Genomic DNA, 27,418 nt, shown 5'->3' with positions numbered 1-27,418 from the left:
TTGTTATCATAGTTAGATTTTGTGTGGTCAGTTGAAGAACTCAATAAATAACTTAAGGGGAAAAAATATAATTCATGCTGGCATGTTCCTCACTCTAAGTGGTTTAGTAGCCACAGAGGAGTCCAAAATGAGAGGCATGAAGAAACTTATTTTATTGCAAAGCAAACTATAAACACAGTACTCTTCAGGTCCCAGCTGGGACAACTCTGGTGTGCTCCCATCCGGGACCACTCTGGTCTGCTCCCATCCGGGCCGGCTTCGATGACAGAATCCATTTCTCCGCTGATGGGCTCCCGCTGATGGGAAGCTCATAGCCTACGAGACTCATGGCAAGGCTAATTAGTCCATCCCCCTAGTTCTCATGCGGGCTATAACAGCTGGCATTCCAGTGCTGTACTGAGGGAGTGCTGCACAGTGAGAGGTACCCTCCCTCGGAAGAGACACAAGCTGATGCCTGCTGTATCATCTCGGGTGTACATAAAAGGCTCTATGATCCTATTCAAAGGAGAGGTGGATAGTTTGACTACAATGTCCGGGTAAACATTTATCCCACACCTAGCATCACCATAAAATAGATTATCTGACCATTATTGCATTGCTGCTTGCGAGACCTTACTGTGCGTGCATCGGCTACACATTTCATACACTGCAACAGTGACTACAGTTTAGATGTACTTCATTGACTATGAGGCATTGAGGTTGTGAAAGGTGCTGTAAGTGCAGGTCTTTCCTTATATTTTCTGAAGTCCATTTTCACAACATTTTCCCTTTATTTGTTGACATGCATGCAATCAGATGATTTAATCAAATCAGATGCAATCAAAAATGATTTAAATTCTGATTAATCTCAGAAGAATATCTCCCGTCAGTATGAGGTGGTTTTGTTAGGTGCTGTCTCGAAACAGTGGTGGAAGTTCCATGAACTCACCCTCAAAAGTCAACTTGGGGGCATTTACTTCAGAAAGAGTTTACAGTGCAGCTTTCACAAGAAATTGCAATAGATCTAACCATTTGAGAAGACGAAGACCAGTGTCAATTCTAACTTACAAATTCAGCCTGTAATAATTGGTTGGTGTTCTTTTGGAACGTGTTCCGTTTGACACCGTTATGTCATGCTTTCACGATCTTGCTGTGTTTTTGTTTCAGGCGATACAGCAACAGAGTTCTTCAGAGACAGAAGGAGAGGGAGGGAATACAGCAGATGCCAGTAGTGAAGGCGAAAGGGGTGAAATAATAGATGAGGATGGAAAAGCTAAAAGCAGAAATGAAAAAGCAGGCTCCAAACGAAAAAAAGCTACTTCCAAGGTAAAGGTATAGAATCTTTCCATGTACTCTAGGTAATCTGCAATGACCCTTTTTGGTGTTCTAGAGATTCCAGCATCTGCAGTCATTTGCTTTTCCCTGCTGAGATTGTCCAGTATGGTTTTAGCTTAAAGCCATTCTCTCAGGAGTATTTCTTGTTTGGCAGAAAGGTATATGGAATTAATCTTCTAAAATTGATCTTCGTCAGAATATTTAAAGTGTAGTAATTCCATTTGTATTCCCGCACCTAGTGCTGCACTAAGGCAGACTTTTGTCTGTTCCCATAGCTAGTAATTGCTCGAACAGGTCGCTAGTCTGTCGCCAGGGGCTTATAGTTTCAGGGGAGCGACTCCACATCAAGCGTGGCTGACCAGGCGTCTCCACCACTCTTACCACCAGCTATTGGCTTGTTTGGAAAGATTTGCAAGTTGACACACTCAACCAGTTTGGCCCACGTTATGAACACACCTTCCTTGCCATCAAGTCCTGAGGTCAGCCTCGAACCTGGAGCTTCCGGCTCAGAGGTAGGGACACTACCCACTGCGCACAAGGCCTCTTCAATGTGTGGTGAGCAGAAATGGTTTTGTACACAAATGTTTGGGTCTTAAGTTTAGTTGAACTTGCCATAGTTGCTGTCTGGGGTGTATCAGCCCATCAATATGGCACACAACTTAAGTAAACCACAGTCACCTTTAACATTGTGTATTAGCAATTTACATTTGTCTTCAGGTGTGGTCAAGACTTCAGTTTAAACGCTAATTCCTCTGCCTCGTTTAATACTTGCTTTCCATTTTAAGTGAGAGGTTTCAAAGTCGCTTACAAATAAACACTTTAATCCCAGTGCCTTCTGAACCAACTTTTTGGACTTCCCTACCCTGAATTCCACCATTAGAGGTCTTTCCGTGAGAATGTCCTGGTGGGAACGCCGTGGTTTTGGATACCCTTTCTGAATGTCCCCAGTGCTGCCCATGGCGAGTCAATGGGATGCATTGTGTTAGCAAGCCGTTAGAGCGAGTAGGTTGCTGAAGGGAAAGCTGAGAGGCTGGAATAACAGTAGCTGAAACAGAAAGGTAAAGCTCCAACATGGTCAGACTGGAGGTGGTTGGTGAGAAGCAGAAAGTGCAGTCTGGGAACAATTAGTGCAAAGCACTACAAAATATTTTCAGTTGCTGCACTTCCTCCAAGAACTTGTTCCAATGAAGGAAATGGGCACCAGATGTGCATTTATTTGCAGGTCAGACAGCAGAGGATGTCTGGACACTGCTTGGGCCTTAAAGGCAAAAGCACCATTAAAGGGGCAGCAATTTTAAAAACGCTATGGGAAAACCAGAGAAACCTAGATTCAGATTTTGATCCGAGCACTTTCTGAGAAAGACTGCTAAGGTTATGAATTAATGTACGCACGCTGGAAGCCACGACCTCATATTGGCATTTTTCACATCAAGTAATAGGTTCTGGTGAATGAGTTTATGTTGCTTTCTGTGCCATGCCTGGGACAGCAGCATCTTCCCAAGCAGCAGTCCAGATCTCCTGCCAGAGTGAGCTTGGAAGAGGAGAGCACTGTGGCCCTGTGACTGGGCCAACCATGTTCGGAACAGACAAGGATCCCGAAAAGCTACCTGTGCAAACTAGAACCTGACTAGCTATGTGGACCTTGGCTTACCTCCTTGGCCTGCAGAGTTATGAGGCAAATGTCCTATAAGGTCTATGTATGTTCAGGGCCCTCAGCTACAGTTTACCAAATACCAAAACCTGAGCATTTTGTCTTCATTTCACAACGCCAGTAACTTAAAATGATCTAGTCTCTTTAAACTTGGAAACTGTATTGATCTGCTTCACCAACATGTAACATGCTGACACCTACTGCTTCCTTGGTAGACATTTCTACCAGTCTAGCACTCATTAGCCATAGAATTAACCAGAGATTTCTGTTTAGCTTAAGCTGACAGGTTGCATGTGGAGAGGATGCTTCCTCTTGTCGGAGATTCTAGAACTAGGGGGGGTCACTGTTAAAAATAAGGGGCGGGATTCTCTGACCCCTCGCCGGGTTGGAGAATCGCCGGGGGGCTGCGTGAATCCTGCACCCCGGCTGCTGCCAAATTCTCCGGCCCCCAAAAAATCGCGTCGACGTGAATCGCGCCACCCGCCTCGGAGAATGGCGAGGACTGGGGCGACGCAATGGACTCCGAGGCTACCCCAATTCTCTGGGCCAGGTGGGCCGAAGTCCTGCCAACGTGACCACGGGTCACCTCGGCGTAAATCAAACCACCTATTTAACGGCGTCAACCAGTCGTGATGTTTGACGCCGGCCAGCGCAGAGGTAGGGCTCGGCGTTGGGCGGCCGTAGGAGAAGTGACGGCACGGCCGCAGTTGGTGGGGTGGGGCGCAGGACCCGTTGGAGTGTGGGGCCGGGTGGGGGCGCGTGCCGAGGAGAGGGGGGCACATGCCACGGAGGGGGGAGCGCATGCCAGGGAGGAGAGGACGAGTTCCGGGGAGGAGAGGGCGCGTGCTGGGGATGAGAGGGCGTGTGCCGGGGAGGAGAGGGCGCGTGCCGGGGAGGGGTGGGCGCATGCCCTGGAGGGGGGGGGGGGCGAGTGCCGGGGAGGCGCATGCCGGGGTTTGGGGAGATTATCCGCCTGACTAGGTGCTAGCTTCCAACAGTCGCGACCATGCAGCCCATGGCACCTGGTTGCAGGGGGAGGGGGTGGAGTACGGGCAATGATGACATGCCGTCTATCCCCCCCACCCCCTGCAGGCCGTTATGTTTGGTCATCACCCAGCGATGTGGGAGCCACACTTCTACATCTTGCCCTGGGGGAGCTGGAGCAGGAGCGTGCCAGGAAGGTGGCGGAGGCTGCCGCAGAGGAGCGTGCCGCAGGGAGCAGGTGGCAGCCGCCCAGGCTGGAGGGCCACCCGCACGACAGGACAAGGAGGAGGAGGAGGAGGTGGTGGTGCCACGGCGACAGAGACGCCCGATGAGGCCCCGTGTGTACCGGCCCCGCTCGTCGTACCAGGACCTCACGGACCGGGCATGCAGGAGGAGACTCCGGATGAGCCGGGAAACTGCCGCCCATATCTGCCACCTGATGGCACAACTGGCATCGCGTGGCACTGGGGGAGGACACCCTCTCCCTGTGGCCATCAAGGTTACGGTGGCTCTGAACATTTATGCCACGGGGTCATTCCAGGCGCCGAGTGGGGACCTGTCTGGCATCTCGCAGACATCGGTGCACGGGTGCATCTGTGCAGTGACAGGCGCCCTATATGCCATTGTGGACCGCTACATCTAGTTCCCTGTGGGCCGGACCAGCCAGGATACCCGGGCAGCGGGCCTCGCTGCGGCGGCCGCGATGCCCATTGTCCAGGAGGCGATTGATGGGATGCACATCACCGTGCGGCCACCTGCGGATAACAGGGCCGTGTTAATGAATAGGAAGGGGACCTATTCCATGAACATTCAGGTGGTCTGCGACCACCGCATGATGATCCTGCACGTTTGCGCCTGGTCCCTGGGCAGTGTATGTGACTCGTTCGTATTGGCGCAATCTTTCATCCCCACCATGTTCGAGGGACGCCCCACCCCCGGCCGAGGGGCTGTTTGCTGTGCAACAGGGGTTACCCGTTGCAGTCGTGGCTGATGACGCCTATACGGAGGCCACAGACTGATGCAGAGAACTGCTACAACGATGCCCATGCAGCGACCAGGGGTGTGATAGAGAGGAGCTTTGGGCTGCTAAAGAAGCGCTTCAGGTGTATGGACCGCTCTGGAGGGGCCCTCTGGTACCCGTCAGATAGGGTCGGCCGCATCGTTGTGGTCTGCTGAGTCCTGCACAACGTAGCCCAGCAGAGGGGCGATGTGCTGCAGGCAGAGGAGGGGGAAGGGGAGGAGCAGCAAGACGAAGCGCAGACCTTGCCCAGATGAGGAGGATGGGGGCAATGGTCAGGACAGACAGGCTGGACATGGACGGGAGGCTGCCCACCGTTACCGGCTGGGCCAGCGGGCACGGGACAGGCTGATAGCCGCCTGGTTCACGGACTAGGGGGGGGGCGTGGGAATCGCCGAGTATGGGCACAGACTGCACACTACGACACCGGCCTACCACCCTCACCTCACCATCCACCACCAACCACCCTCACCCACCCGCATGCACACCATTACACATCCACCTGCGGCACAACGGGCCGGGCTCACACGGTCGCCGGTGGAAGCGGGTCTATTGCAGGCCATGGAGGATGATGACAACCTGCTCTGCGATGAGCTCTGGGCTCTACATCGTTGGACAATGTCTGACCCATGGCCACATTACCACCCTCCACCCGGACTGTCCCTGAATACGGCCGTGACACTGCAGCGCACGGTCCCGTCGTCTGCCCGGGGGATGGTGAGGGCGACCCGGTGGGAGGGGAGGCACACTCACCTGAGGCCGACGTTCTATCACCCCTCACACACACACTGGCGCTCACCTCACACCCCACCCCCGCACGCATCGGACAGAGCACAAAGGCAGCTTCTGTAGGTGTGAAAGTGATTTTAATAACAAACAGTTCATACATGTGTCCTAGCGCCTATAACTAATCTATGCCATGCACCCTTTGCCAACTTACTCAGTGTCTAATTTTTTGGCCTTATGGGCTCTTTGACTACGTCTAGGTGGTTCCCCAGATGGTACAGCAGAACTGGAGGTGGACTCCTGTGATTTCTGCCCTGTGACTAGGGACCCCTTTGGCGGCCGTTTCCTGGGGCGGCCCGGCCTAGATGGGCCAGGCTGCGGCTCGGGCGACTGGGATGGCGAGCTGCCAGCCTGTCCTGCGCATTGCCCACCAGATGCACCTGGGACGGAAGGGGGGAGTCCGAGGTGTCGCAGTGTTCCGGGGCCTCCCCTATAGGGGGACCCGGAACGGGCCCCAGCAGCTCCTCCTCCCTCGGGGTGCCCAATGGCCCCCGGGCCTCTACTTGGGTAGGGGATGCGAACGGACTGACCATCCAGTCCTGGTATCAACAAGGGTGTGCAAGTTTGCAGCCATGGAGCTCAGGGAGTTGGCCATCCCTGTCTGTGTCTGGGCAACGCCGGCCAGCACCTGGGCAATGGCACCGATGCCCTCAGCGATGGCCTGCAGAGACTGGGCCATTGCCTGCTGAGATTGGGCCATGGCGTTGAGCGCCTCTGCGATCTGCTGCTGGCTCTGGCTCATGGCTTCCTGTGAGAGGGCAGCCATGTCCTGGGCCACGGACGTCGCCCGCAGGGAACGCCCCAGGCTTTGCATACTGTGTCCCATGCCTGACACCGTCGCACCCATTGCCTCCATCGCGGACGCCACCCATGCGGTTTCGGCCTGGGTGGCACCCATGACCAGTACCACTCCCTGCTCCTGCACGCGGGTAGATTCCTCCACCTGCGTCTGCAGCTGCCGCAAACCGGCCGTCACCCCCTTCAGTTGTCCCTTGGTCCGTGACTGCATCGGGTCTATGGGTGGGTGTGGTAACTCTAGGAACCCGGGACCTGTCTGGGCAGCAGATGGATGCCTGCCCCGGGCTGCCCTCCGACCGCCTGACCCCTCGGCTGCTCCTGCCTCCACCTGCTGTACCGGGACGGCTGTGTTGTGCGCACCAGTTAGTGTCCCAGATGCCTCATCGCTAAAGTGCCCAACTGAGGTGAGTGTCTCTGCGATGGTGGAGGGTGTTGGAGATAGCAGTGGAGTAGTATCGTGCTCCTCATCCGACCCGAAGTTCAGGGTCCCCTGGAGTGGTGATTCTTGTTTATCCGTCCCCTGTGTGTGGGTGTCGTGTGCGTCAGTGTCCTGGGCGTCAGTGTCCTGTGCTTCAGTGTCCTGGGTGGGTGTGTCCTGGGCGGGTGTGTCCTGGGTAGGTGTGTCCTGGGTCGGCTGCGACGGGGGCCTGTTCCTGTGGCTGCCCCCCTCGTCGCTGGGTCTGGGCCGCTGTGTCGCCGCACTCGCACTAGATGGGGGCGTCATCTCCCTGGTGCTCCGGGTCTGTCCCTGGCTTGTGACTGCCCTGGATCGTCCTGGGGGTGCTCGCCATCCACGGGGACGGGTGGGTCGACATTTGGTCCTGCAATACACATTACAGCATGCATTGTTAGACACGCAGACGGGGATATGGGGGAAGGGGGATATGGGGAAGGGGGAAGGGGGGGGTCTCACTTGGTGGTGCGCCCCCGACCTCTGCATTCGCAACCTCCCGGTCCTCGGGTCCGCCTGCAAGTTCCAGGGCCCTCCACTCATGGTTGGTGAGTGGTCGCAGTTCAGGTGGACCCCCTCCGGACCTCTCACGCTCCCGGTTGTTGTGAGCGCGCTTCTCCTGTGGGGGGCGAGAGGGTGGGAGGGATAAAGGGCAACAGTGTTAGGCAGACATATACATGTGGACCAGCGGTTGTGTGTATGTTGGCAGAGGTTCACAACACATCCTGCCACTGCAGCCTGCATGGGTGGGTGCAGCCATGTCGGTTGCACCTCGGGCTGTGCCGCCCATCGGAGGTGGGGGGGGGGGGGTTACTCACCCTGGCCACCCTGACAAGGTCATTGATCTTCTTGTGACACTGGACGCCTGGTCCTTGCTGTCACGGCCATGGCACTGACGGCCTCTGCCACCTCCCTCCACAGGCGGCGGCTGAGGCGTGGAGCGACCCTGCAGCCATGTCCGGGGTACAGGGCCTCCCTCCTCTGCTCCACTGCGTCCAGGAGAGCCTCGATGTCCCGCTCCTGGAACCTCGGCGCTGCGCGGCGGGCGGCCATTTTGATGGGTCTCCGGGGGGGGGGGGGGCCGTCTTTTGTGCTGCGACATGGGGAGGGGGCGTCCTTTGTGCTGCGGGGGGGCCGTCCTTTGTGCTGTGACGCGGGGGGGGGCCGTCTTTTGTGCTGCGACACGGGGGGGGAGCCGTCTTTTGTGCTGCGACGCCGCGCGGCGTCAGTGACGGGTGACGCCGTCGCGAATGGCGTCACGCCGCTGCTAGCCCATTCCGGGCCGGCGAATTTGCGACGATTCGGGGGGCCCGACGTCGGAGTGATTCGCACCGTTTTTGGCGCCGGGTTCAGGCCATCGTGCCAATTCACGGCGAATCCCGCCCAAGGTGTCACTCATTTAAGGCAGGGGTGAGGAGATTTTTATTTCTCAGAGGGTTGGGATTCTTTGGAACTCTCTTCCTCGAAAGGCACTGGAAGCATAGCCTCTGAATATTTTTGAGGCAGAACGAGATAGATTATTGATTTGCCAGGGGGTGAAAGGTTATCGGGGATGGGCAGGAATGTGGGGCTGAGTTTACAATCAGATCAGTCATGATTTTATTGAATGGCAGAGCAGGCTCGAGGGGCTGAGTGGCCTCCTCTTGCTCCTAATTCGTATGTGCGTATGTACCTGATACTCATACCAGATATAACACATAACATCATTCATTGGAATCAGCCGCCTTCTCTCCAAAACAAACACCTTGGTCAGAATTCCCCGGCCATTGGGATTCACTCATCCCACCAGCAGCGCACACCCGCCATGGGTTTCCCGACAGCGTGGGGCGGTTTCAATGGAAAATCCCATTGACAAGAGACTGGAGCTACAGCATCCTGCTGTCAGCGAACGGAGTGTCGCTGAGAAACACATGGCTGGGGGACTGGGAAATCCAGCCCCTTGTCTGTGCAGTCGCTCAGGGACACTGCTTTGACGTCCCAGATAATTGCAACCCACTCCTATTGATTCATTGGGTGGTGAAGGCTGTCCTGACCTGTACAGGCAATTTTTCCACAAATCCACAAGCCAATGTGCTGTGTGGTCTGGGTTCTCAACAGGTGGAAGAAACGTGTTTGTAGTCCAAGCAGCTTTTCTGTCACTTCTAAAGCAGTCTTGGGTCAGAGAAAATGTTTTTATTTTATCCATTCTGGGGATGTGAGCTTCACTGGCATGGCTGCCATTTATTGCCTCTCCCAGTTTCCTTTTGAACTGCTGCGGTCGTGTGGTGAAGAGAATTGTGAGTTCCAGGATTTTGACTCCGTGCTGAAAGAACGGAGATATATTTCCAAGCCAAGAAATATTCGTCAGTGGTAAATGTTGAATGGGTGGATGGAGTACCAATCAAGCAGGGCTACATTGTCCTGGATGGTGTTGAGATTCTTTAGTGTTGTTGGAGCTGCACTCGTTCAGGCAAGTGAGTGAGAAAAAGAGTGAGCCTGTGTCTGCCTTACTCCCAGTCTCAGGTTTCTCACTCACCCTCACCCATACCCACTAATACATACCTACAAGGGTGGCACAGTGATTTGCACTGCTGCTGCAGAACGCCAAGGACCCTAGTTTGATTCGGCCTTGGGTGACTGTATGGAGTTTGCACGTTCTCCCCGAGCCTGCATGGGTGCCCTCTGGGTTCTCCAGTTTCCTCCCCCAGTCCAAAGATGTGCAGATTAGATGGATTGGCCATGATCAATGCGCAGGGTTTTGGGGATAGGGCGGGGAGTGGACCTAGGTAGAGTGTTCTTTCAGAGGGTCGGTGCAGATTCGATGAGCTGAATGACCTCCTATTCTATGCACTCACATAATGGGTAAGGGCAAGTGATTGAGTACGCTGGAAGTGGGAGTTAGCCTGACACACACCATCTGATGGTAATTTATATCAGTTACTCTTTATTTAATGTAAGGATTTATTGCTATGACGGTGCTTTAAAAAACAAAGTCAGTTTAATTTTGTGCCAAAAGTTATCTTTCTGAAATTTGTTCATCGGCCCTTTGAGTGAGAAAAAATGGAAATGTGGCCCCTTGGGTGAAAAGGTTGGACAAGCCTGTTGGAGAAGACACAAATAATATCCCAGAAATCACTGTGAATCAGGAAGTGAAAGGGAGGAACTTCAAACAATTACAATCACCAGGAAAAGGGTACTGAGACAATTATTAGAACTAAAAGCTGCCAAGTCCCCAAGTCCCAATGACTTCATCCTAGAGTCTGAGAAGAGGTGGCTGCAGAGATAGTAGATGCATTGGTTTTAATTTTCCAAAACTCCCTCGATTTTGGAAAGGTTTAATCAGATTGGAAAACAGCAAGTGTGACTCCTCTATTCAAGAAGGGGGAGAGACAGAAAGCAAGAAGCTACAGGTCAGTTAGTTGATCTTTTGTCAAAAGGAAAATGTTTATATCTGGGCACATAGAAAATCTCAATGCAATCAAGCAGTCAAGTTTTGTGAAAGGGAATTCTTGTTTGACTAATTTATTGGCGTTCTTTGAGGAATCAACAAGTGAGGTAGATAAAGGGGATCTTGTGAATGTACTGTACTTAGATTTCTAGAAGGCGTTTGACAAGGTACAACATCAAAAGATACTACGCAATATATAAGAGCTCATGGTGCAAGGTGCAACATATTAGGATGGGTAGAAGATTAGTTAGCTAACAGGAGACAGAATTGGTGGCAGTGGGTCATTTTCAGGTTAGCAAAATTAGACAAGTGGATTGTCGCTGGGACTAGTGCTGGGGCCTCACCTGTTTACAGTTCATTTCAGTGACTTGGAGGAAGGGACCGAATAAATGGTTTCAACATTTGCTGATGACACAAAGATAGATAGGAAATAAGTTGTGAAGAGGACACACGGGGTCTGCAAAGGGAACACAGACAGATTAAGTAAGTGGGCAAGAATTTGGCAGGTGGAGCATAATGTAGGAAAATGTGAACCTGTCCACTTTGGCAGGAAGAATAGAAAAGCAGTATATATTTAAATGGAGAGATTGCAGAACTGTGAGTTACAGAAGGATCTGGGTGCCCCGGTACATGAATCACAAAATGTTACTCTGCCGGTTCAGCGAGTGATTAGGAAGACAAATGGAATGTTGTCATTTGTTGCAAGGGGAGTGGAATATAAAAGTAGGGAACTGTTACTGCAGTTATACAGAACATTGGTAATGACCACATCTGGAGCACTGTGTACAGTTTTGATCTCCTTATTTAAGAAAGTATATAAATGCGTTAGGAGCAGTGTTAGGAGCTGTTCACTCAACTGATATCTGGAATGCGGGGAAAGGTTGGCCCTACAGCCATTAGAATTTAGAAAATTGAGAGGTGATCTTATTGTGGCATACAGATCATGAGTGGAGTTGAAAGGGTGGATGCTGAAAGGATGCTTCATCTAGGGAACACAGTTTAAAAATAAGGGGCCTCCCATTAAAGAGGGAGATGAGGAGAACTTTTTTCTCTCCGAAGGTCTTGTGTTTTGAGAACTCCCTTCCCCAGGAAGTTCTTTTAGGGGCTTAGGGGCTTTTCACAGTAACTTCATTGCAGTGTTAATGTAAGCCTACTTGTGACAATAAAGATAATTTATTTTATTTATTTTCAACATCAAACGGGGCAAAGATGTCTGCTTGATTGGCACCCCATTCACTACTTTAAACATATGCTTCCTTCCTCATTGACACAAAGTGGTAGCAGTGTGCACCATCTATTACAAGATGCACTGCAGGAAATCACCAAGGATCCTTCGGCAGCACCGTCCAAAATCGTGACCTCTACTAGTTAGGAAGACAAATGGCAAGTTGACCTTTATTGCAAGGCGACTGGAGTACAAGAAAGAGGAAGTCTTGCTACAGTTGTGTAGGGTTTTGGTGAGACCCCATCTGGAATAATGTATGCAGTTCTGGTCTCCACATTTAAGAAGGCATTGGAGGCGGTACAGTGAATGTTCACTCAATTGGTCCCTGGGATGAGGGTGTTGTGCCGTGATGAATGGTTGAGTAAATTGGGTTTATATTCACTGGAATTTGAAGAATGCGAAGTGATCTCATTGAAACCCACAAAACTCTGAAGGGGTTTGACAGGGTGGACGCTGAGAGATTGTTTCCACTGGTCAGAGAATCTAAAACATGGGCAGGGGGAGAGGGGCTCACAGTCTCAGGATAAGGGGGCCAATCATTGAGGACTGAGATGAGCAGAAATTACTTCACCCTAAGGGTTGTGAATCTTTGGAATTCTCTATCCCAGCGGGTAATGGATGCTCCATCGGTTAATACATTGAAGGCTGGGATAGAATGGTCTCTCAGGGAATTAAGGGGGCTGGGGAACAAGCGGCAAAATGGAGCTGAAGCCCGAGATCAGCCATGATCGTATTGAATGGCAGAGCAGGTTCGACGGGCCGAGTGGTCCACTCCTGCCCCTATTTCTTGTGTTCGCCTAGAAGGACAAGAGTGAAATTGTGATCATCCAGCCAGGCCTGTTACATTGATTGCTTTAGAAGCATTCTAAAACTAGTTCTTAGAGTTATTAATTGGATCTTTTCAAAATATCCCCATTTTCACATCGAGTAATTTACCAATGCAAACCATCAGTTATTGGCTGGATTGATAAGTGTTGCCAAATATGAACTCGGGTTGCCCTAACTGCATTGTCTGGTGCAACTGATCCCCTGCTATCCACTGAAACCAACAGTTTTTCCATCAACCTTGTATCGCATCACACAGGGGATTAAATAAGCCATTAAACTATTTATAAAAGCAAAATACTGCGACTGTTGGAGATCATGAAATAAAAGCAGTATGTGCTGGAAAAGCTCAGCAGGTGTGGCAGCATCGGCGGAGAGAGAAACATGGGCGGGATTCTCCACTCCCACGCCGAAGTGGCCGCGCCGTCGTGAACACCATCGAGGTTCACGACGGCGCGGAACGGCCCCTGTTCCGACCGATTCAGGCCCTGACAATGGGCCAGTATCGGGGCCACGTCATCTACACGCGCCAGGCCTTGTCGCCCGCTTAAAAGCGGCGCCACATAGATGACACGGCCGCCGCCGCATAACGGGCGTCACCCGCGCATGCGTGGTTGCCGTCCTGTCCAAATCCGCCCCACAAGAAGATGGGGGACGGATCTTGCGGGGCCGCGGAAGGAAGGAGGTCCTCCTTCAGAGAGGACGGCCTGACGATCGGTGGGCACCGATCGCGGACCACCCCACATTGCAGGTGAAGCCCGGTGCAGGATCCCCCCTCGCCCCCCCCACAGGCCGCCCCCCCCCAGCGTTCACGCACCGCCCACGACTGCAGCGACCAGGTGTGGACGCCACCGGGGGGAACCCGCCATTTTGGCCTGGCCGCTCGGCCCATCCGGGCCTCAGAATCGCGGTGGTGCCGGAGAATCGTCATTTTGGGTGTCTCCGGCGATTCTCCGGCCTGCGGCCCGCGAAACTCGACCGGGCCGTTCCTGCCGCTTGGGAGAATCGCGGGAGGGCGTCGGACCGGCGTCCCCGGAAATGTTGGCGCCCAGGCGATTCTCCCAACCGGCGCGGGAGTGGAGAATCGCGCCCCAAGAGTTAAACTTACCGAGTCCAATATGACTTCTTCAGAACTATTTCTCATGGGTACCATATTATAATACTGCCATCTGGTGGCTGTCCCTGTGTAAGTGTGATCAAGAGGTCTTCATCCTTGCCCAGAACCAATTAGGAAAGAGTGAATTAAACCAGTGTTTGACCAAACCATCAGCGAGAATCATAAGCTTTGTGTGACAATTATTGATATTTATTAATGAAGGAGCTCAGAATTTGCTGCCAAAAAGAGCAATTTTAACAGTGCTCGGTGTTATGAATAAATAAACTGTCCTACAGTTCATGGGGAACCGATATCCTGGGAATCGGAAGTTGCACAAGTCGCAAAACGACTTGGATTGTTCCGCTCGCTGTTAGCATTGTGAAAATGGCAACTCATTGGCAGCCTCCTGGGAGTTTTGTGAAGTTTGCGCAGTAGTTGCCAATTAATCACACCACAGAAAATTAGGGCTGGTAGCAAACCGTATCAACACCATTTTTTTTTTTCATTCTTTTTTATTCCTCCTTTTTCACGTTTTCTCCCACATTTACACCCATCAACAATAATCAACAAGATATGTTAATCCCCATAATAACAACGATCCCATCCGCCCACCAACCCCCAAACCTCAACCCGCATGTTTACATAAACAAATGACAAAAAGGAATCAGGGATTACCCGTAGTCACCCTTAATCTACACGGCTCTCCCCCCCCCCAACCAACGCCATCCTACCTCTAAGAGAGTACCGCACATGATACCCCAAAGTTGTACCCCCCCCCCCCCCCCAAGTCTCCAGCTCCTCCCGTCCACTGCCTCTTGTAATACTCCTCCTCCCAACCTCGGTTCCCTCCCCCAACCTCGGTTCCCTCCCCCCAACTTTCCACCCCGGCTAGACCACTCGGACCCTGTTCTGTCAGGCTCCGATGGCCGCAGCCCCTCCCCCCACCTCGCTCCCGTTCACTGGCCGGCTTAAACCGGCCAGCGTGGAGGCCCCCGCCCGGTCCCTTTCCCCCTTGCCCGGCCCTAGGAAAGCCCAAAGATCCCCTTTTAGCACACAAACCCCGCATATCCACCTACACCCCAAGGAGCCCTCCTTTCGAGTGAAAGTCCCGTCCCTTCCCTTGTCCAAATATATGCAACATTGGCTCCTTTAGCCTCTACACCCGCGCGCAGTGATACAAAAAAAAAGAAGAAAATACAGTCATGAGGTTACATCGGCACATGGCCATTCCTCAATTTGGCAGTTCTGCCACAGTCCTTCTGCCTTCGCAAACTCCTCCACTGCTTCCGCCGTTCCAAAATAAAAGTCCCTGAGCTTGTAAGTCACCCTCAGCTTCGCTGGATATACAATGCCGCACTGCACGTTGCCAATGTACAGTGCCCTCTTCATCCGGTTGAAGGCAGCCAGCCTCCTCGCCAGCTCCACCGTAAAGTCCTGGTATACACGTATACCAGCTCCAGCCCACTGCACCACCCGGTTCTGCTTGGCCCAGCTCAGGACCTTCTCCTTCACACTGTACCTATGGAAGCATAAAGTCACTGCCCTTGGCGGCTCACTCGCCTTTGGTACAGGCCTCCACGACCGATGAGCCCGATCCAGTTCATATCGGGAGGGGTCCTCCCCCTTCCCCAGTAGTTTTGCCAGCAGCGCGGCAAAATACTCAGTCGGCTTCGGTCCTTGAACTCCTTCGGGCAGCCCCACGACCCTCAAATTCTGTCGCCTGGATCTGTTTTCCAGATCTTCCATTTTTCCTCGCAGATTCTTGTTCGTGTCCATCACCTTCCGCATTTCCTTCCCCATCGAGGCAAGTTGATCACCGTGCTGCAATACCATCTCCTCCACTTCCTTCAGCGCCTCCCCTTGCTCTCGCACCTCCGCCACTGCGCTCGCCACTGCTGTCTTCACCGGGGAAACCGCCTCCTCCACCAGCACATTCAAAACCTCCCTCATCTCCTTCCTCACCATCTCCATACATTTCTCAATCTGCGCCAACTGCTTTTGGAATTCCGCAGCCATCACCTTAATTAGTTCTTCAGCCGTAAGCACTGCGGCCTCCCCTGGTGCTCCAGCCTCCATTTTCTTTGTTGACCCCGCAGTGACCTTTCCCCTATCCAACGGACTTTCAGCCGCTTTTTTCCCGGCCATTTTTTTGGTGTTTTTCGACATCCTTCTTCTCCTTGCGCTATCTCCCGACTTTTACTGCCGTCGTTGGCCCTAGGACCGGACGTTACTCTCCGAAAATGCCGTTCCCGAACGGGAACCCTCCATTGTGTGGCTGCCGCCCGCCCGCTGTCACCGGAAGCCATCAATACCATTTTAATTAAAAGATTTATGTTTCTGCAGTGGCATTCAGCTCCTTCAGCACATAAATAGAACAACTGAACCTGGGGAGGGCGACACGGTGGCGCTGAGGACCTGTGTTCGAAACCTGGCTCTGGGTCTCTGTCCATGTGCAGTTTGCACATTCTCCCCGTGTCTGCATGGGTTTCACCCCCACAACCCAAAGATGTGTGGGTTGGGTGGATTGGCCACACTAAATTGCCCCTCAATTGGGAAAAAGAATTGGGTACTCTATGAACCTGGGGAGTCCCATTCCTGCAGGTAGTAACTTGCTTTTAGAAAATTAAAGCTCTTACTTTGTTTCTTTTTTTCTCTCTTAATCCAATTATTTTTTTAATCTTTCCCTCTATTTATTTCTCTTTCTGTGGTTGATTTGACTCTTAATCCATCCTATTTCTTGGTAGTTACTCGTGTCTCTTTCCCAGTTCTTAAAACTCATTGATGAAGGATTTAGATTATTGATCCCATCATTCACCCAGATTCCAGATGCCCCATTGCTCCTTGCTAGCCTTTAACCAGCAGGCTACAAGGAAAAACATATTGAGCTGAAGGGTGAGGGGCAGAGTCTGACTAACGACATACTCTACTCCAGGAAATACTGTGCCATTATTGACAATGGAAGGGAGGTCCTGTGGCGCAGTGGTAGCATCTCTGCCTCTGAGCCAGATGCTTTGTGTTCGAGTCCCACCCCAGGACTTGATGGCGCACTTCGTAACGCAGCCAAACAGGTTGAGTGTGTTAACTTGCATACCCCCCTAAAACACACCAATGGCTGGCCATAAGAGTGGGAGAGATTCCTGGTCAGCCACGCTTGATGTGGAGTGGAGCCCCTCAAGCTAGAAGCCCCTGTGACAGACTAGCGACCTGTTCCAGGAATTAAGGACAAATGCCTGCCTTAGTGCATCACACGGTGCAGAAAGACAATTGGATTGGATTTGCAATGGAGACTATCATAGTGCAGCAACCTCGTGGCTATCCTGATGTGGTACATCAAAGGTTCTTCGTCCTTCTGCAAAGCTGAAGGAACCACATGTTAAACCAGTGTATGATCAAATCAGGGACAAACAGACACTGTAAGGCAACCATGGATGACGGGTGGAATTGTGAGACTAGCTAAGATGAAAAAGGAAGCATACATAAGATCTAGGCGACTTAAAACTGATGAAGCTTTGGAGGAATATCAGGAAAGTAGGACAATCTCAAATGCGCAATAAAGAGGGCTAAAAGGGGTCATGAAATATCTTACAGGGTTAATGAAAATCCCAAAGCCTTTTATTCGTATATAAGGAGCAAGAGGGTAACGAGAGAAAGGATTGGCCCACTCAAAGACAAAAGAGGGAATTTATGCGTGGAGTCAGAGGAAATGGGCGAGATTCTTAATGAGTACTTTGCATCGGTATTCACCAAGGAGAGGGACATGATGGATGTTGAGGCTAGGGATGGATGTTTAAATACTCCAAGTCAAGTCGGCATAAGGAAGGGGGAAGTTTTGGGTATTCTAAAAGGCATTAAGGTGGACAAGTCCCCAGGTCCGGATTCGGTCTATCCCAGGTTACTGAGGGAAGCGAGGGACGAAATAGCTGGGGTCTTAACAGATATCTTTGCAGCATCTTTGAGCATGGGTGTGGTCCCAGAGGACTGGAGAATTACTAATGTTGTCCCTTTGTTTAAGAAGGGTAGCAGGGATAATCCAGGGAATTATAGACCTGTGAGCTTGATGTCAGTGGTAGGTAAACTGTTGGAGAAGATACTGAGGGATAGGATCTATTCACATTTGGAAGAAAATAGACTTATCAGTGATAGGCAGCATGGTTTTGTGCAGGGAAGGTCATGTCTTACAAACCTAATAGAATTCTTTGAGGAAGTGACAAAGTTAATTGATGAGGGAAGGGCTGTAGATGTCATATACATGGACTTCAGTGAGGCGTTTGATAAAGTGTCCCATGGCAGGTTGATGGAAAAAGTGAAGTCGCATGGGGTTCATGGTGTATTAGCTAAATAGATAAAGAACTGGTTGGGCAACAGGAGACAGAGAGTAGTGGTGGAAGGGAGTGTCTCAAAATGGAGAAGGGTGACTAGTGGTGTTCCACAGGGATCCGTGCTCGGACCACTGTTGTCTGTGATATACATAAATGATCTGGACAAAGGTATAGATGGTCTGATTAGCAAGTTTGCAGATGATACTAAGATTGGTGGAGTTGCAGATAGTGAAGGGGACTGTCAGAGAATACAGCAAAATATAGATAGATTGGAGAGTTGGGCAGAGAAATGGCAGATGGAGTTCAATCCAAGCAAATGCGAGGTGATGCATTTTGGAAGATCCAATTCAAGAGCGGGACTATACGGTCAATGGAAGAGTCCTGGGGAAAATTGATGTACAGAGTGGTCAAGAAGGCATGCAGCATGCTTGCCTTAATCGGACGGGGTATTGAGTACACGAGTTGGCAGCTCATGTTACAGTTGTATAGGACTTTGGTTAGGCCACATTTGGAATACTGCGTGCAGTTCTGGTCGTCACATTACCAGAAGGATGTGGATGCTTTGGAGAGGGTGCAGAGTAAGTTCACCAGGATGTTGCCTGGTATGGAGGGTGCTAGCTATGAAGAAAGGTTGAGTAGATTAGGATTGTTTTCATTGGAAAGGCGGAGGTTGAGGGGGGACCTAATTGAGGTCTACAAAATTGAGAGGTATGGACAGGGTGGATAGCAACAAGCTTTTTCCAAGAGTGGGGGTGTCAATTACAAGGGGTCACGATTTCAAGGTGAGAGGGGGAAATTTTAAGGGAGATATGCGTGGAACATTTTTTATGCAGCGGGTGGCGGGTGCCTGGAACGCTTTGCCAGCGGAGGTGGTAGAGGCAGGCACGATAGCATCATTTAAGATGCATCTAGACAGATATATGAACGGGCGGGGAACAGAGGGCAGTAGATCCTTGGAAAATAGGCGACAGGTTTAGATAAAGGATCTGGATCGGCGCAGGCTGAGAGGGCTGACGGGCCTGGTTCCTGTGCTGTAATTTTCTTTGTTCTATATACTACTGCAGATATCTATAAACTGATATGTGCGCTATTCCACAGATTATTGAAGCCTGTGTCTGTAATTAAAGAGGTCATGCAGTCTCACAGCACCCTAATCAGAAGTCAGCAAATGTTGTGGTCTCAGTGGGTTCTTTTTATGATTTGTAATGGGTAATTTTCAAATATTTCAATGAACAAATGCACAATTGACTCTGCCATGAAACAATCCTGACACTTTCTCACGTAAAGACCTGGAAGTTTTTATATTGTGATCTAAGAACAGGAAGAGTCGATTTAGGCTGGAATTTTCTGGCTGTTGGGAATCTCTGTTCCTGCCAGCAGTGCACCCCCGCCCACGGGTTTCCCGGTGGCATGGGATGGTTTCAATGGAAAATCCCATTGACCAGCGGCGGAAGCAGAGAATCCCGCTGCCAGCAAACTGTGCGCCGCTGAGAAACATGGGGCGGGGGGACTGGAAAATCCACCCCTTGGTCTCTAAACCATTCTATTAGATAAGGTACTAACTCCATTTACCTGCCTTTCACCAGTTTCCTTCATATCCTTACCCCCTCAGTCCTTAAAACACCCAGCATACACAGGGAGAGTGAGTTCCAGAGTTCCACAATCCTGTGTGTGAAAAGGTTCTTCCTGTTTTTGCTCCTATTTGGTCTTGCTCTAATCCCTCTACCAGAATAAATAGCTTCTCGATGTCTCTCCTATCAGATCCCTTCATCACTTTAAAGATATTGGGCAGAATTTTCCCATCTTTTTTAAGCGTTGTCTCAGGCAGGAAAAGTTTAGGGCATCCTGCTGGGTTGCCAGGTTTTCCCACATTTTTTTTAAACACTCGGGGGACAAAAAGAACAGAAGGGGTGGGCCCCACAATGTCATGCTGGTGGCATCTTTTCCCATTAAATTGAGGGCCCATCTAAACTCCCTAGTAAGCATAAAAGATCCCATGACATTAATTTGAAGAAAGCTTAGACACGTCCTTCCCATTGGTTGCAAACTTATAACTAAAGTGCTTTGGGATGTCTTACGGTTGTGAAAGATGCTATATAACAGGATTTTATTCTCATTTTACCTATTGGTTGACTTTGGGTGTGAATTGCGAACAATGCTTTGATAAGGATCTGGTGCTTAATCCCACTGGGATTTCAATGGAGTAGCAATGGAAGGATGCTTTTCTAATTGGAGGGCTGTGACCAGTGGTGTTCCACAGGGATCAGTGCTGGGACCTTTGCTCTTTGTAGTATATATAAATGATTTGGAGGAAAATGTAACTGGCCTGATTAGTAAGTTTGCAGACGACACAAAGGTTGGTGGAATTGCGGATAGCGATGAGGACTGTCAGAGGATACAGCAGGATTTAGATTGTTTGGAGACTTGGGCGGAGAGATGGCAGATGGAGTTTAATCCGGACAAATGTGAGGTAATGCATTTTGGAAGGTCTAATGCAGGTAGGGAATATACAGTGAATGGTAGAACCCTCAAGAGTATTGAAAGTCAAAGAGATCTAGGAGTACAGGTCCACAGGTCAATGAAAGGGGCAACACAGGTGGAGAAGGTAGTCAAGAAGGCATACGGCATGCTTGCCTTCATTGGCCGGGGCATTGAGTGTAAGAATTGGCAAGTCATGTTGCAGCTGTATAGAACCTTAGTTAGGCCACACTTGGAGTATAGTGTTCAATTCTGGTCGCCACACTACCAGAAGGATGTGGAGGCTTTAGAGAGGGTGCAGAAGAGGTTTACCAGAATGTTGCCTGGTATGGAGGGCATTAGCTATGAGGAGCGGTTGAATAAACTCGGTTTGTTCTCACTGGAACTAAGGAGGTTGAGGGGCGACCTGATAGAGGTCTACAAAATTATGAGGGCCATAGACAGAGTGGATAGTCAGAGGCTTTTCCCCAGGGTAGAGGGTTCAATTACTAGGGGGCATAGGTTTAAGGTGAGAGGGGCAAGGTTTAGAGTAGATGTACGAGGCAGAGGGTAGTGGGTGCCTGGAACTCGCTACCGGAGGAGGTGGTGGAAGCAGGGACGATAGTGACATTTAAGGGGCATCTTGACAAATACATGAATAGGATGGGAATAGAGGGATACGGACCCAGGAAGTGTAGAAGATTGTAGTTTAGTCGGGCAGCATGGTCGGCACGGGCTTGGAGGGCCGAAGGGCCTGTTCCTGTGCTGTACATTTCTTTGTTCTTTGTTCTTTGTTCTCCCCAGTGAGAAATGGGGAGAACACTCAGCCCACTGCTCACATTATTTGATTGTAACCACTGGCAGTATGTTTTCCAGAAAACTGCAAAGCAGTCGCGGAAATCCTCCGATCAGGAAGGCAAAGACGAGGGTGATAAGGACATCAAGGAGGAGGGAAGCAAGAGTGGTTCAGAAGCAGGAGAGGCAGATGGTGATACAAAAAATGCTGCCGGACATCAGAAAATGAACGAAGAGGTAAAGTTATCCACTCTGCTGGCAAATGATTGCTTCAGAAATTTTGTTTCTTGCTGCTTGTCAATGAAATTTCCCATTGAATTAAGCTCCAGCCAGGAAACCCGCGAGGGGGTGGGGGGGGCGGGTGCTGCTGCCTGCGGGAAAAGAGAATCCCAACGGCTGGAGAATTACGGCCCCTCTTAACTAACAAAACTCTGATTTTATTCTGATATCACTTTCTACCCTCTGCTTAGAATTCTGCATAGAATGTATGTGACAAGAACACAGTTCTCATGTGAGCCTCATCTATGAATCAAATTTGGTTTGAGGTTTACTTTCGCAGAAAAGCAGACACAAATCCCAATCCTGGCCACGGGGTTAATGTCTCTCTCTCTCTCTCTCTGGGTGAAATTCTCCGGTATCGGCGCGATGTCTGCCGACTGGCGCCCAAAACAGCGCAAATCAGTCGGGCATCGCGCCGCCCCAAAGGTGCAGAATGCTCCGCATCTTGGGGGGCCGAGCCCCAACCTTAAGGGGCCAGGCCCGCGCCGGACGAATTTCCGCCCTGCCAGCTGGCGGAAAAGGCCTTTGGTGCCCCGCCAGCTGGCGCGGAAATGACATCTCCGGGCGGCGCATGCGCGGGAGCGCTTGCGGCCGCTGACGGCATTCCCGCGCATGCGCAGTGGAGGGGGTCTCTTCCGCCTCCGCCATGGTGGAGACCGTGGCGACGGTGGAAAGGAAAGAGTGCCAACACGGCACAGGCCCGTCCGCGGATCGGTGGGCCCCTATCACGGGCCAGGCCACCGTGGGGGCACCCCCCGGTGCCAGATCGACCCGCGCCCCGGAGCCCGCCCGTGCCGCCTTGTCCCGCCGGTAAGGTAGGTGGTTTAATCTATGCCGGCGGGACAGGCATTTTAGCGGCGGGACTTCGGCCCATCCGGGCCGGAGAATCGCGGGGGGGGGGGGGGGCCGCCGCCAACCGGCGCGGCGCAATTCCCGCCCCGCCGAATATCCGGTGCCGGAGAATTCGGCAACCGGCGGAGGCGGGATTCGCGCAGCCCCCGGCGATTCTCCGACCCGGCGGGGGGTCGGAGAATCTCGCCCTCTATGTGGAAGCAGATTCAGTGGTAACTTTCCAAGGAGAATTGGATAAATACTTGAAGGTTAATAAAATTGCAAGGGTTTGGGGAGAAGAGCGAAAAAGTGGGACTAACGAGATTGCTGTTTGAAAAAGCTGGCACAGAGTTTTCCTGAATAACGTCATGACTCACTATCCACATTCACACATGCAAGGTGTCTGCTGGCACCCAGGAGAGCTCCTGTACTAGCACCAGTTACCAAATCCAGCTGGAGGGGGAGTTGTTCAACTGAAGCTCATTTTCCATGGAGATGGAGCCATCATCCAGTGGGAAAAGTCAAAAGAACATTTTGAAAAAATATTTGTTTGTCCTCCATATTCGGACAGTTCACACACATTGTCAAAAATTTTATCACTGACAAATGTGCATTTGCCTTCAAATTTTACTCTATTGCATGTTGTGTGAATGCACCGAGGAACAGCTTTTGAAGGGGAAGCATCTTATTCCATTTGAAGTTAGTTCATCAAAGGGAAGTTGGCCTTTATTGAATTTAAAGTGGTGTCATATTTATGATTCATTTAAATCCTGGGGAATCAATTTTACTTTTGATTATTGTTAATAATTCAGACAATTTTTGACCTTTTATAATATCTGAATTAAGTGAGGAATGACAAAAAATGGTGTTCATAAGACTATCAGATATAGGAGCAGAATTAGGCCACTCGGCCCATCGAGTCTGCTCCGCCATTCAATCACGGCTGATATTTTTCTCATCCCCATTCTCCTACCTTCTCCCCATAACCCCTGATCCCCTTATTAATCAAGAACCTATCCATATCTGTCTTAAAGATAGTCAGTGATTTGCTTCCACAGCCTTCAGCGGGAAAGAGTTCCACAGATTCACCAGCCTTTGGCTGAAGAAATTCCTCCTTATCTCTGTTTTAAAGGATCATCCCTTTAGTCTGAGATTGTGTCCTCTGATTCTAGTTTTTCCTACAAGTGGAAACATCCTCTCCATGTCCACTCTATCCAGGCCTCGCAATATCCTGTAGGTTTCAATAAGATCCCCCCTCATTCTTCTAAACTCCCACGAGTACAGACCCAGAGTCCCCAACCGTTCCTCATACGACAAGCTCTTTATGCCAGGGATCACTCTTGTGAACCTCCTCTGGACCCTTTCCAGGACCATTATATCCTTCCTTACATACGGGGCCCAAAACTGCTCACAATACTCCAAATGGGGTCTGTTCAGAGTCTTATATAGCCTCAGAATTACATCCTTGATCTTGTATTCTATCCCTCTCGAAATGAATGCTAACATTGCATTTGCCTTCCTAACCTGCACGTTCAAAAGTGGAAGTGTCAAATCATTCAAATTTAAGCAACTTTAAGTTGTGCACAAATTGCACTGTCACTGGAAATGTTTTTTTTTGCATGAAACACACCTACAAAGTTTATTTTAAGCAATGCAGTTACTAAAAAAAATTCTGGGAACATTAACAGTTCAGGCAGCACATTTGAAGAGATAAATGGAGATAACGGGATGCAGTTAACCGGCCCACTGGTCAGAGAACAGGCTGGGAATCCCCTCTCTGTTCCACGGGGGACCTAAGTGGTCACCAGAAGCTGGCAGCTCTCCAGCGCCACTGGGAATGGTGGCAGCTGCTGGTAATGCGCCCACCAGAGGCTCAGTTACACCAATGGACCCCAGGCCAAAGGTCGCAGGAGGGCTGCGGATGGGGTCAGAGGCAAGGGCAGGGGGATAGCATTCAGTGCTCCATCACTTCCCTTCCTGGAGTTCCTCAATCAGGAATGGGGTGCCTGATAATGGGTGCGATTTACCAGTGGCGTCTCACTGACTTGGTGGCACGACGAGGCAGTTGAATGCTTGAGACGTCTCGTGAGATTCAACTGAACCTTGTGAGACTTCGCAATTTGTATCGCACCCAAACAGCATACTCATTTAAATGTGCAGCTCCGGATTCTGCCGGTGCCCGGAATAGCGGCCTCCTCAGCGTGGTCTGGACTGGGCTCCCGTTTAGTACTGGTCCACACAAATGTGGGCCAGGTGGAACGGCATCTGGGTGGGTCTCCCAAACGATTGGTATCCCATGGGTGGTCGGGACAGGGCAGCGTGGCACTTTGGCACTCACTCTGGCACCTGGGCACCTTGGCACTACCAAGTTGGCAGCTTGGGACTGTCACTCTGGCACTGGCATGGTGCCCGTGTGGCCCTGCCAGGCTGACAGGGGGACTGCCTGAGTGACAGTGCCAGGGGGCGGGGTCTGAGGGAACCATGCCCCATGGAAGAGGCACTGAGGAGGCGTTTAAAGGGTGTGGGGCGAAGGGCGGGTATGAAGGGGCCTTATAAAGGTTAGGTGGGTAAAGGATGGGGTCCTGAAATGTGGGGGCATGGAAAATGGGGTGGAGAGGGATGAAAATGGGGGCCCTTAGCTACCTCATAGCAGGGCATACTCACTTGTGGGGGTGTGGGGTAATGCCAATGTTTGCAGGGGGGGGGCATTGCTTGTGGGTGCGGTGAGTGTGGCACCCTCAAGCTTATTGAAATCAGGGTACCCTTTTTAAAATGGCGGCCATATCTCTGCGGAGTCGGTCTTGCCGGCGAGTTCAGCTCCCCTTGCCTGAAAGAAATTTGGAAGTGTGGACTAGACCGGGGAGAAACTCCCCAAGACACAAAAAACGACTAAGGGCACTTTCTAACAGAAATCAAACAGAGTCACGTGTTGGGCGCGTTTAGCTGGTTGTTTCCCGGTGCTATTAAATGGAATTCTGCTTCATTTCTGGGCCTCTGCAAGGAACACCCCGTTAAGGCTGCAATATGTCCCATTTCCTGCACTAATGAGCTCAGCTCGCCAGTGAAGGAAGAGGTAAAATGGCGCCCGATCTCCGAACCCCATACTGCAGCCTCCGGACCCCCTCAAATTACCAATGAGATGGCCCTCAGGCCCCATACCCCACCTCATAAGGGAAGGGTTTCCCCAGATCCCCAGTGCGGGCAAGATACCGCCATGGCACCTTGGCACTACCAGCCTGGCACCCTGGCAGTGTCCCTGCCGGCCTAGTATAGGCACCTAGGCAGTGCCACCCTCTCTGCCTGACTGCACACTTGAATATGCACATTTAGACCCCGCCTATTGTGGGGGGAACAGATCGCGAATCCTCGTGAGATCTTGTTAGATCTTGCAAGGCATAATGAGGCCGGTAAATCTTGCAAGAGGAGGGACGCGGCTAGGCCGGTAGGTCGCCCTCAGTGTGGGTGAATACTGGTATGATCTCACCCAAAACAATGGCGTGAAACACCCCAAGAATCCTGCCTAAAATGACACTTGGGAAATTGGGGGTAAAACACGTCCCTCCCCCACGGGAGGCTGCTGGTGGGCAGTTTTCAGGAGACACAGAAAACCATGCAGTTTCTATTTAATTCCGGAGCCACTGCTGAATTGCGGTGGGCTCACGAATAGTAGGTGTCTATGAGCATAAGTGATATCCCACTGCCAGCAGCTCGGAATCCTGCATCAGTCCCTTCCACCTCCCAACTTAATCGGGGGAGGGGGGTGTTTGCCACCTCTGAAAGACTGATGCAGGGCCTCCCCCGACATTTGGTGGGCCTCGTCGCCATGTTACTTGCCACAATAGGGCGGCACGGTAGCACAGTGGTTAGCATAGTTGCCTCACAGTTCCAGGGTCCCAGGTTCAATTCCCCGCTGGGTCACTGTCTGTGCAGAGACTGCACGTTCTCCCCGAGTCTGCGTGGGTTTCCTCCGTGTGCTCCAGTTTCCTCCCACAGTCCAAAGATGTGCAGGTTAGGTGGAGTAGCCATGCTAAATTGCCCTTAGTGTCCAAAAATGTTAAAAGGGGTTACTGGGTTAAGGGGATAGGGTGGGGTTGTGGGCTTAGGTAGGGTGATCTTTCCATTGGCGGTGCAGACTCGATGGGCCAAGTGTCCTCCTGCTGCACTGTAAATTCTATGAATAGACGCCATTAAATCCAGCCAGGTCGGTGACCTTTCAGTCACTAACCTGAACCGTTAACTCATTCACTCCACAGGTGCTGCCTTGGCTGCTGAGTACTTCCAGCATTTTTCTGTTTATGTATCGGATATCCAGCATGTCCAATAGTGGATTTATTGTTTTAATTATTTCCGATTCTTCATTGCAGACTTCAATCATCTGAATCCTGGCCACTAAACATGGAGGGAGCAGTTCTTGGCTGTCAAGTATTGGATATTTTACATACATTCCTTCTGCCACTGTCGAGATCAATTTGCAGTTTGTGCAGGCTTTTCTTCATCGTGCTACTGATTATAGTTTTGCGCACATGCCAGTCAGTGAAAACAAAAGTGTCTTTTATTTTATATTCCCTCCCTTGCGGAATGTTGGGAACAATGTTCCTGCCACATTTTACACTACTTCATTCTTATAATCGCTGCGCTGTTCTGTTCTTGAGAAAGGATATGATATTTATTTTTGATGCTTGCTTTAAATGTGAAAAATAACTTTCCTTCTTGTACTCAGCTCGGTTTTATTCTCCCTTGTGCCATCTGTTCTATGGGATTTTTTAAGCATTTATTTAGTATCTTTACACAAAAAAATGTCTGTTCTACTGCTGTTCAGCAATGGCTGCCTAGTAGAATAAAATTTATGGAATGCACTGATGTTGCTGTTACTTATTTTACCGCTGACTGCAAGATCAGACACCTTGGAATAGATCTTTGCGTGAAGGAATGAGTTCCTCCCAGTAGCTAATCCAGCTGACCTTTCCAACAGTGTTGGTAAGCATAAAATGAAAACGGTCAAATGCGTAGAACAGACCACCACCAACAAAGCGGCTGGAGGACACCATGTAGCGAGGGCAGTCTTGCAATACGTGATGCAAGCATACAGGCAAAGTCTTCTCCTGCTGTTTACAGGACTGCAGCCTTCTCTGAAATGAGCCGGGCTTCGTAGTGCTACAGTG

General features: G+C 50.8%; 1 protein-coding gene across 2 annotated transcripts in view; it reads left to right on the top strand.

The window, feature by feature from the left end:
* The window catches only part of LOC140386407 (hepatoma-derived growth factor-related protein 3-like), a 168,985-nt gene extending 141,873 nt beyond the window's left edge, over positions 1 to 27,112 (top strand). Inside the window, exons 4-6 of one of the 2 annotated variants that reach the window (XM_072468725.1) lie at positions 1,147 to 1,311; positions 21,228 to 21,383; positions 26,621 to 27,112. In XM_072468725.1, the coding sequence (XP_072324826.1) occupies positions 1,147 to 1,311; positions 21,228 to 21,383; positions 26,621 to 26,635 (336 nt within the window). In that variant the 3' untranslated portion in view covers positions 26,636 to 27,112. The remainder of the gene's footprint in view (positions 1 to 1,146; positions 1,312 to 21,227; positions 21,384 to 26,620) is intronic. The other variant, XM_072468726.1, reaches the window with a different exon arrangement.
* The last annotated feature ends 306 nt before the right edge of the window (positions 27,113 to 27,418 follow it).

This window comes from Scyliorhinus torazame, chromosome 12, assembly GCF_047496885.1.
Source record: "Scyliorhinus torazame isolate Kashiwa2021f chromosome 12, sScyTor2.1, whole genome shotgun sequence".
Lineage (NCBI taxonomy): Eukaryota > Metazoa > Chordata > Chondrichthyes > Carcharhiniformes > Scyliorhinidae > Scyliorhinus > Scyliorhinus torazame.
Note: the sequence above shows the minus strand (reverse complement) of the source record. Positions and strands in the feature narration are given on the sequence as shown.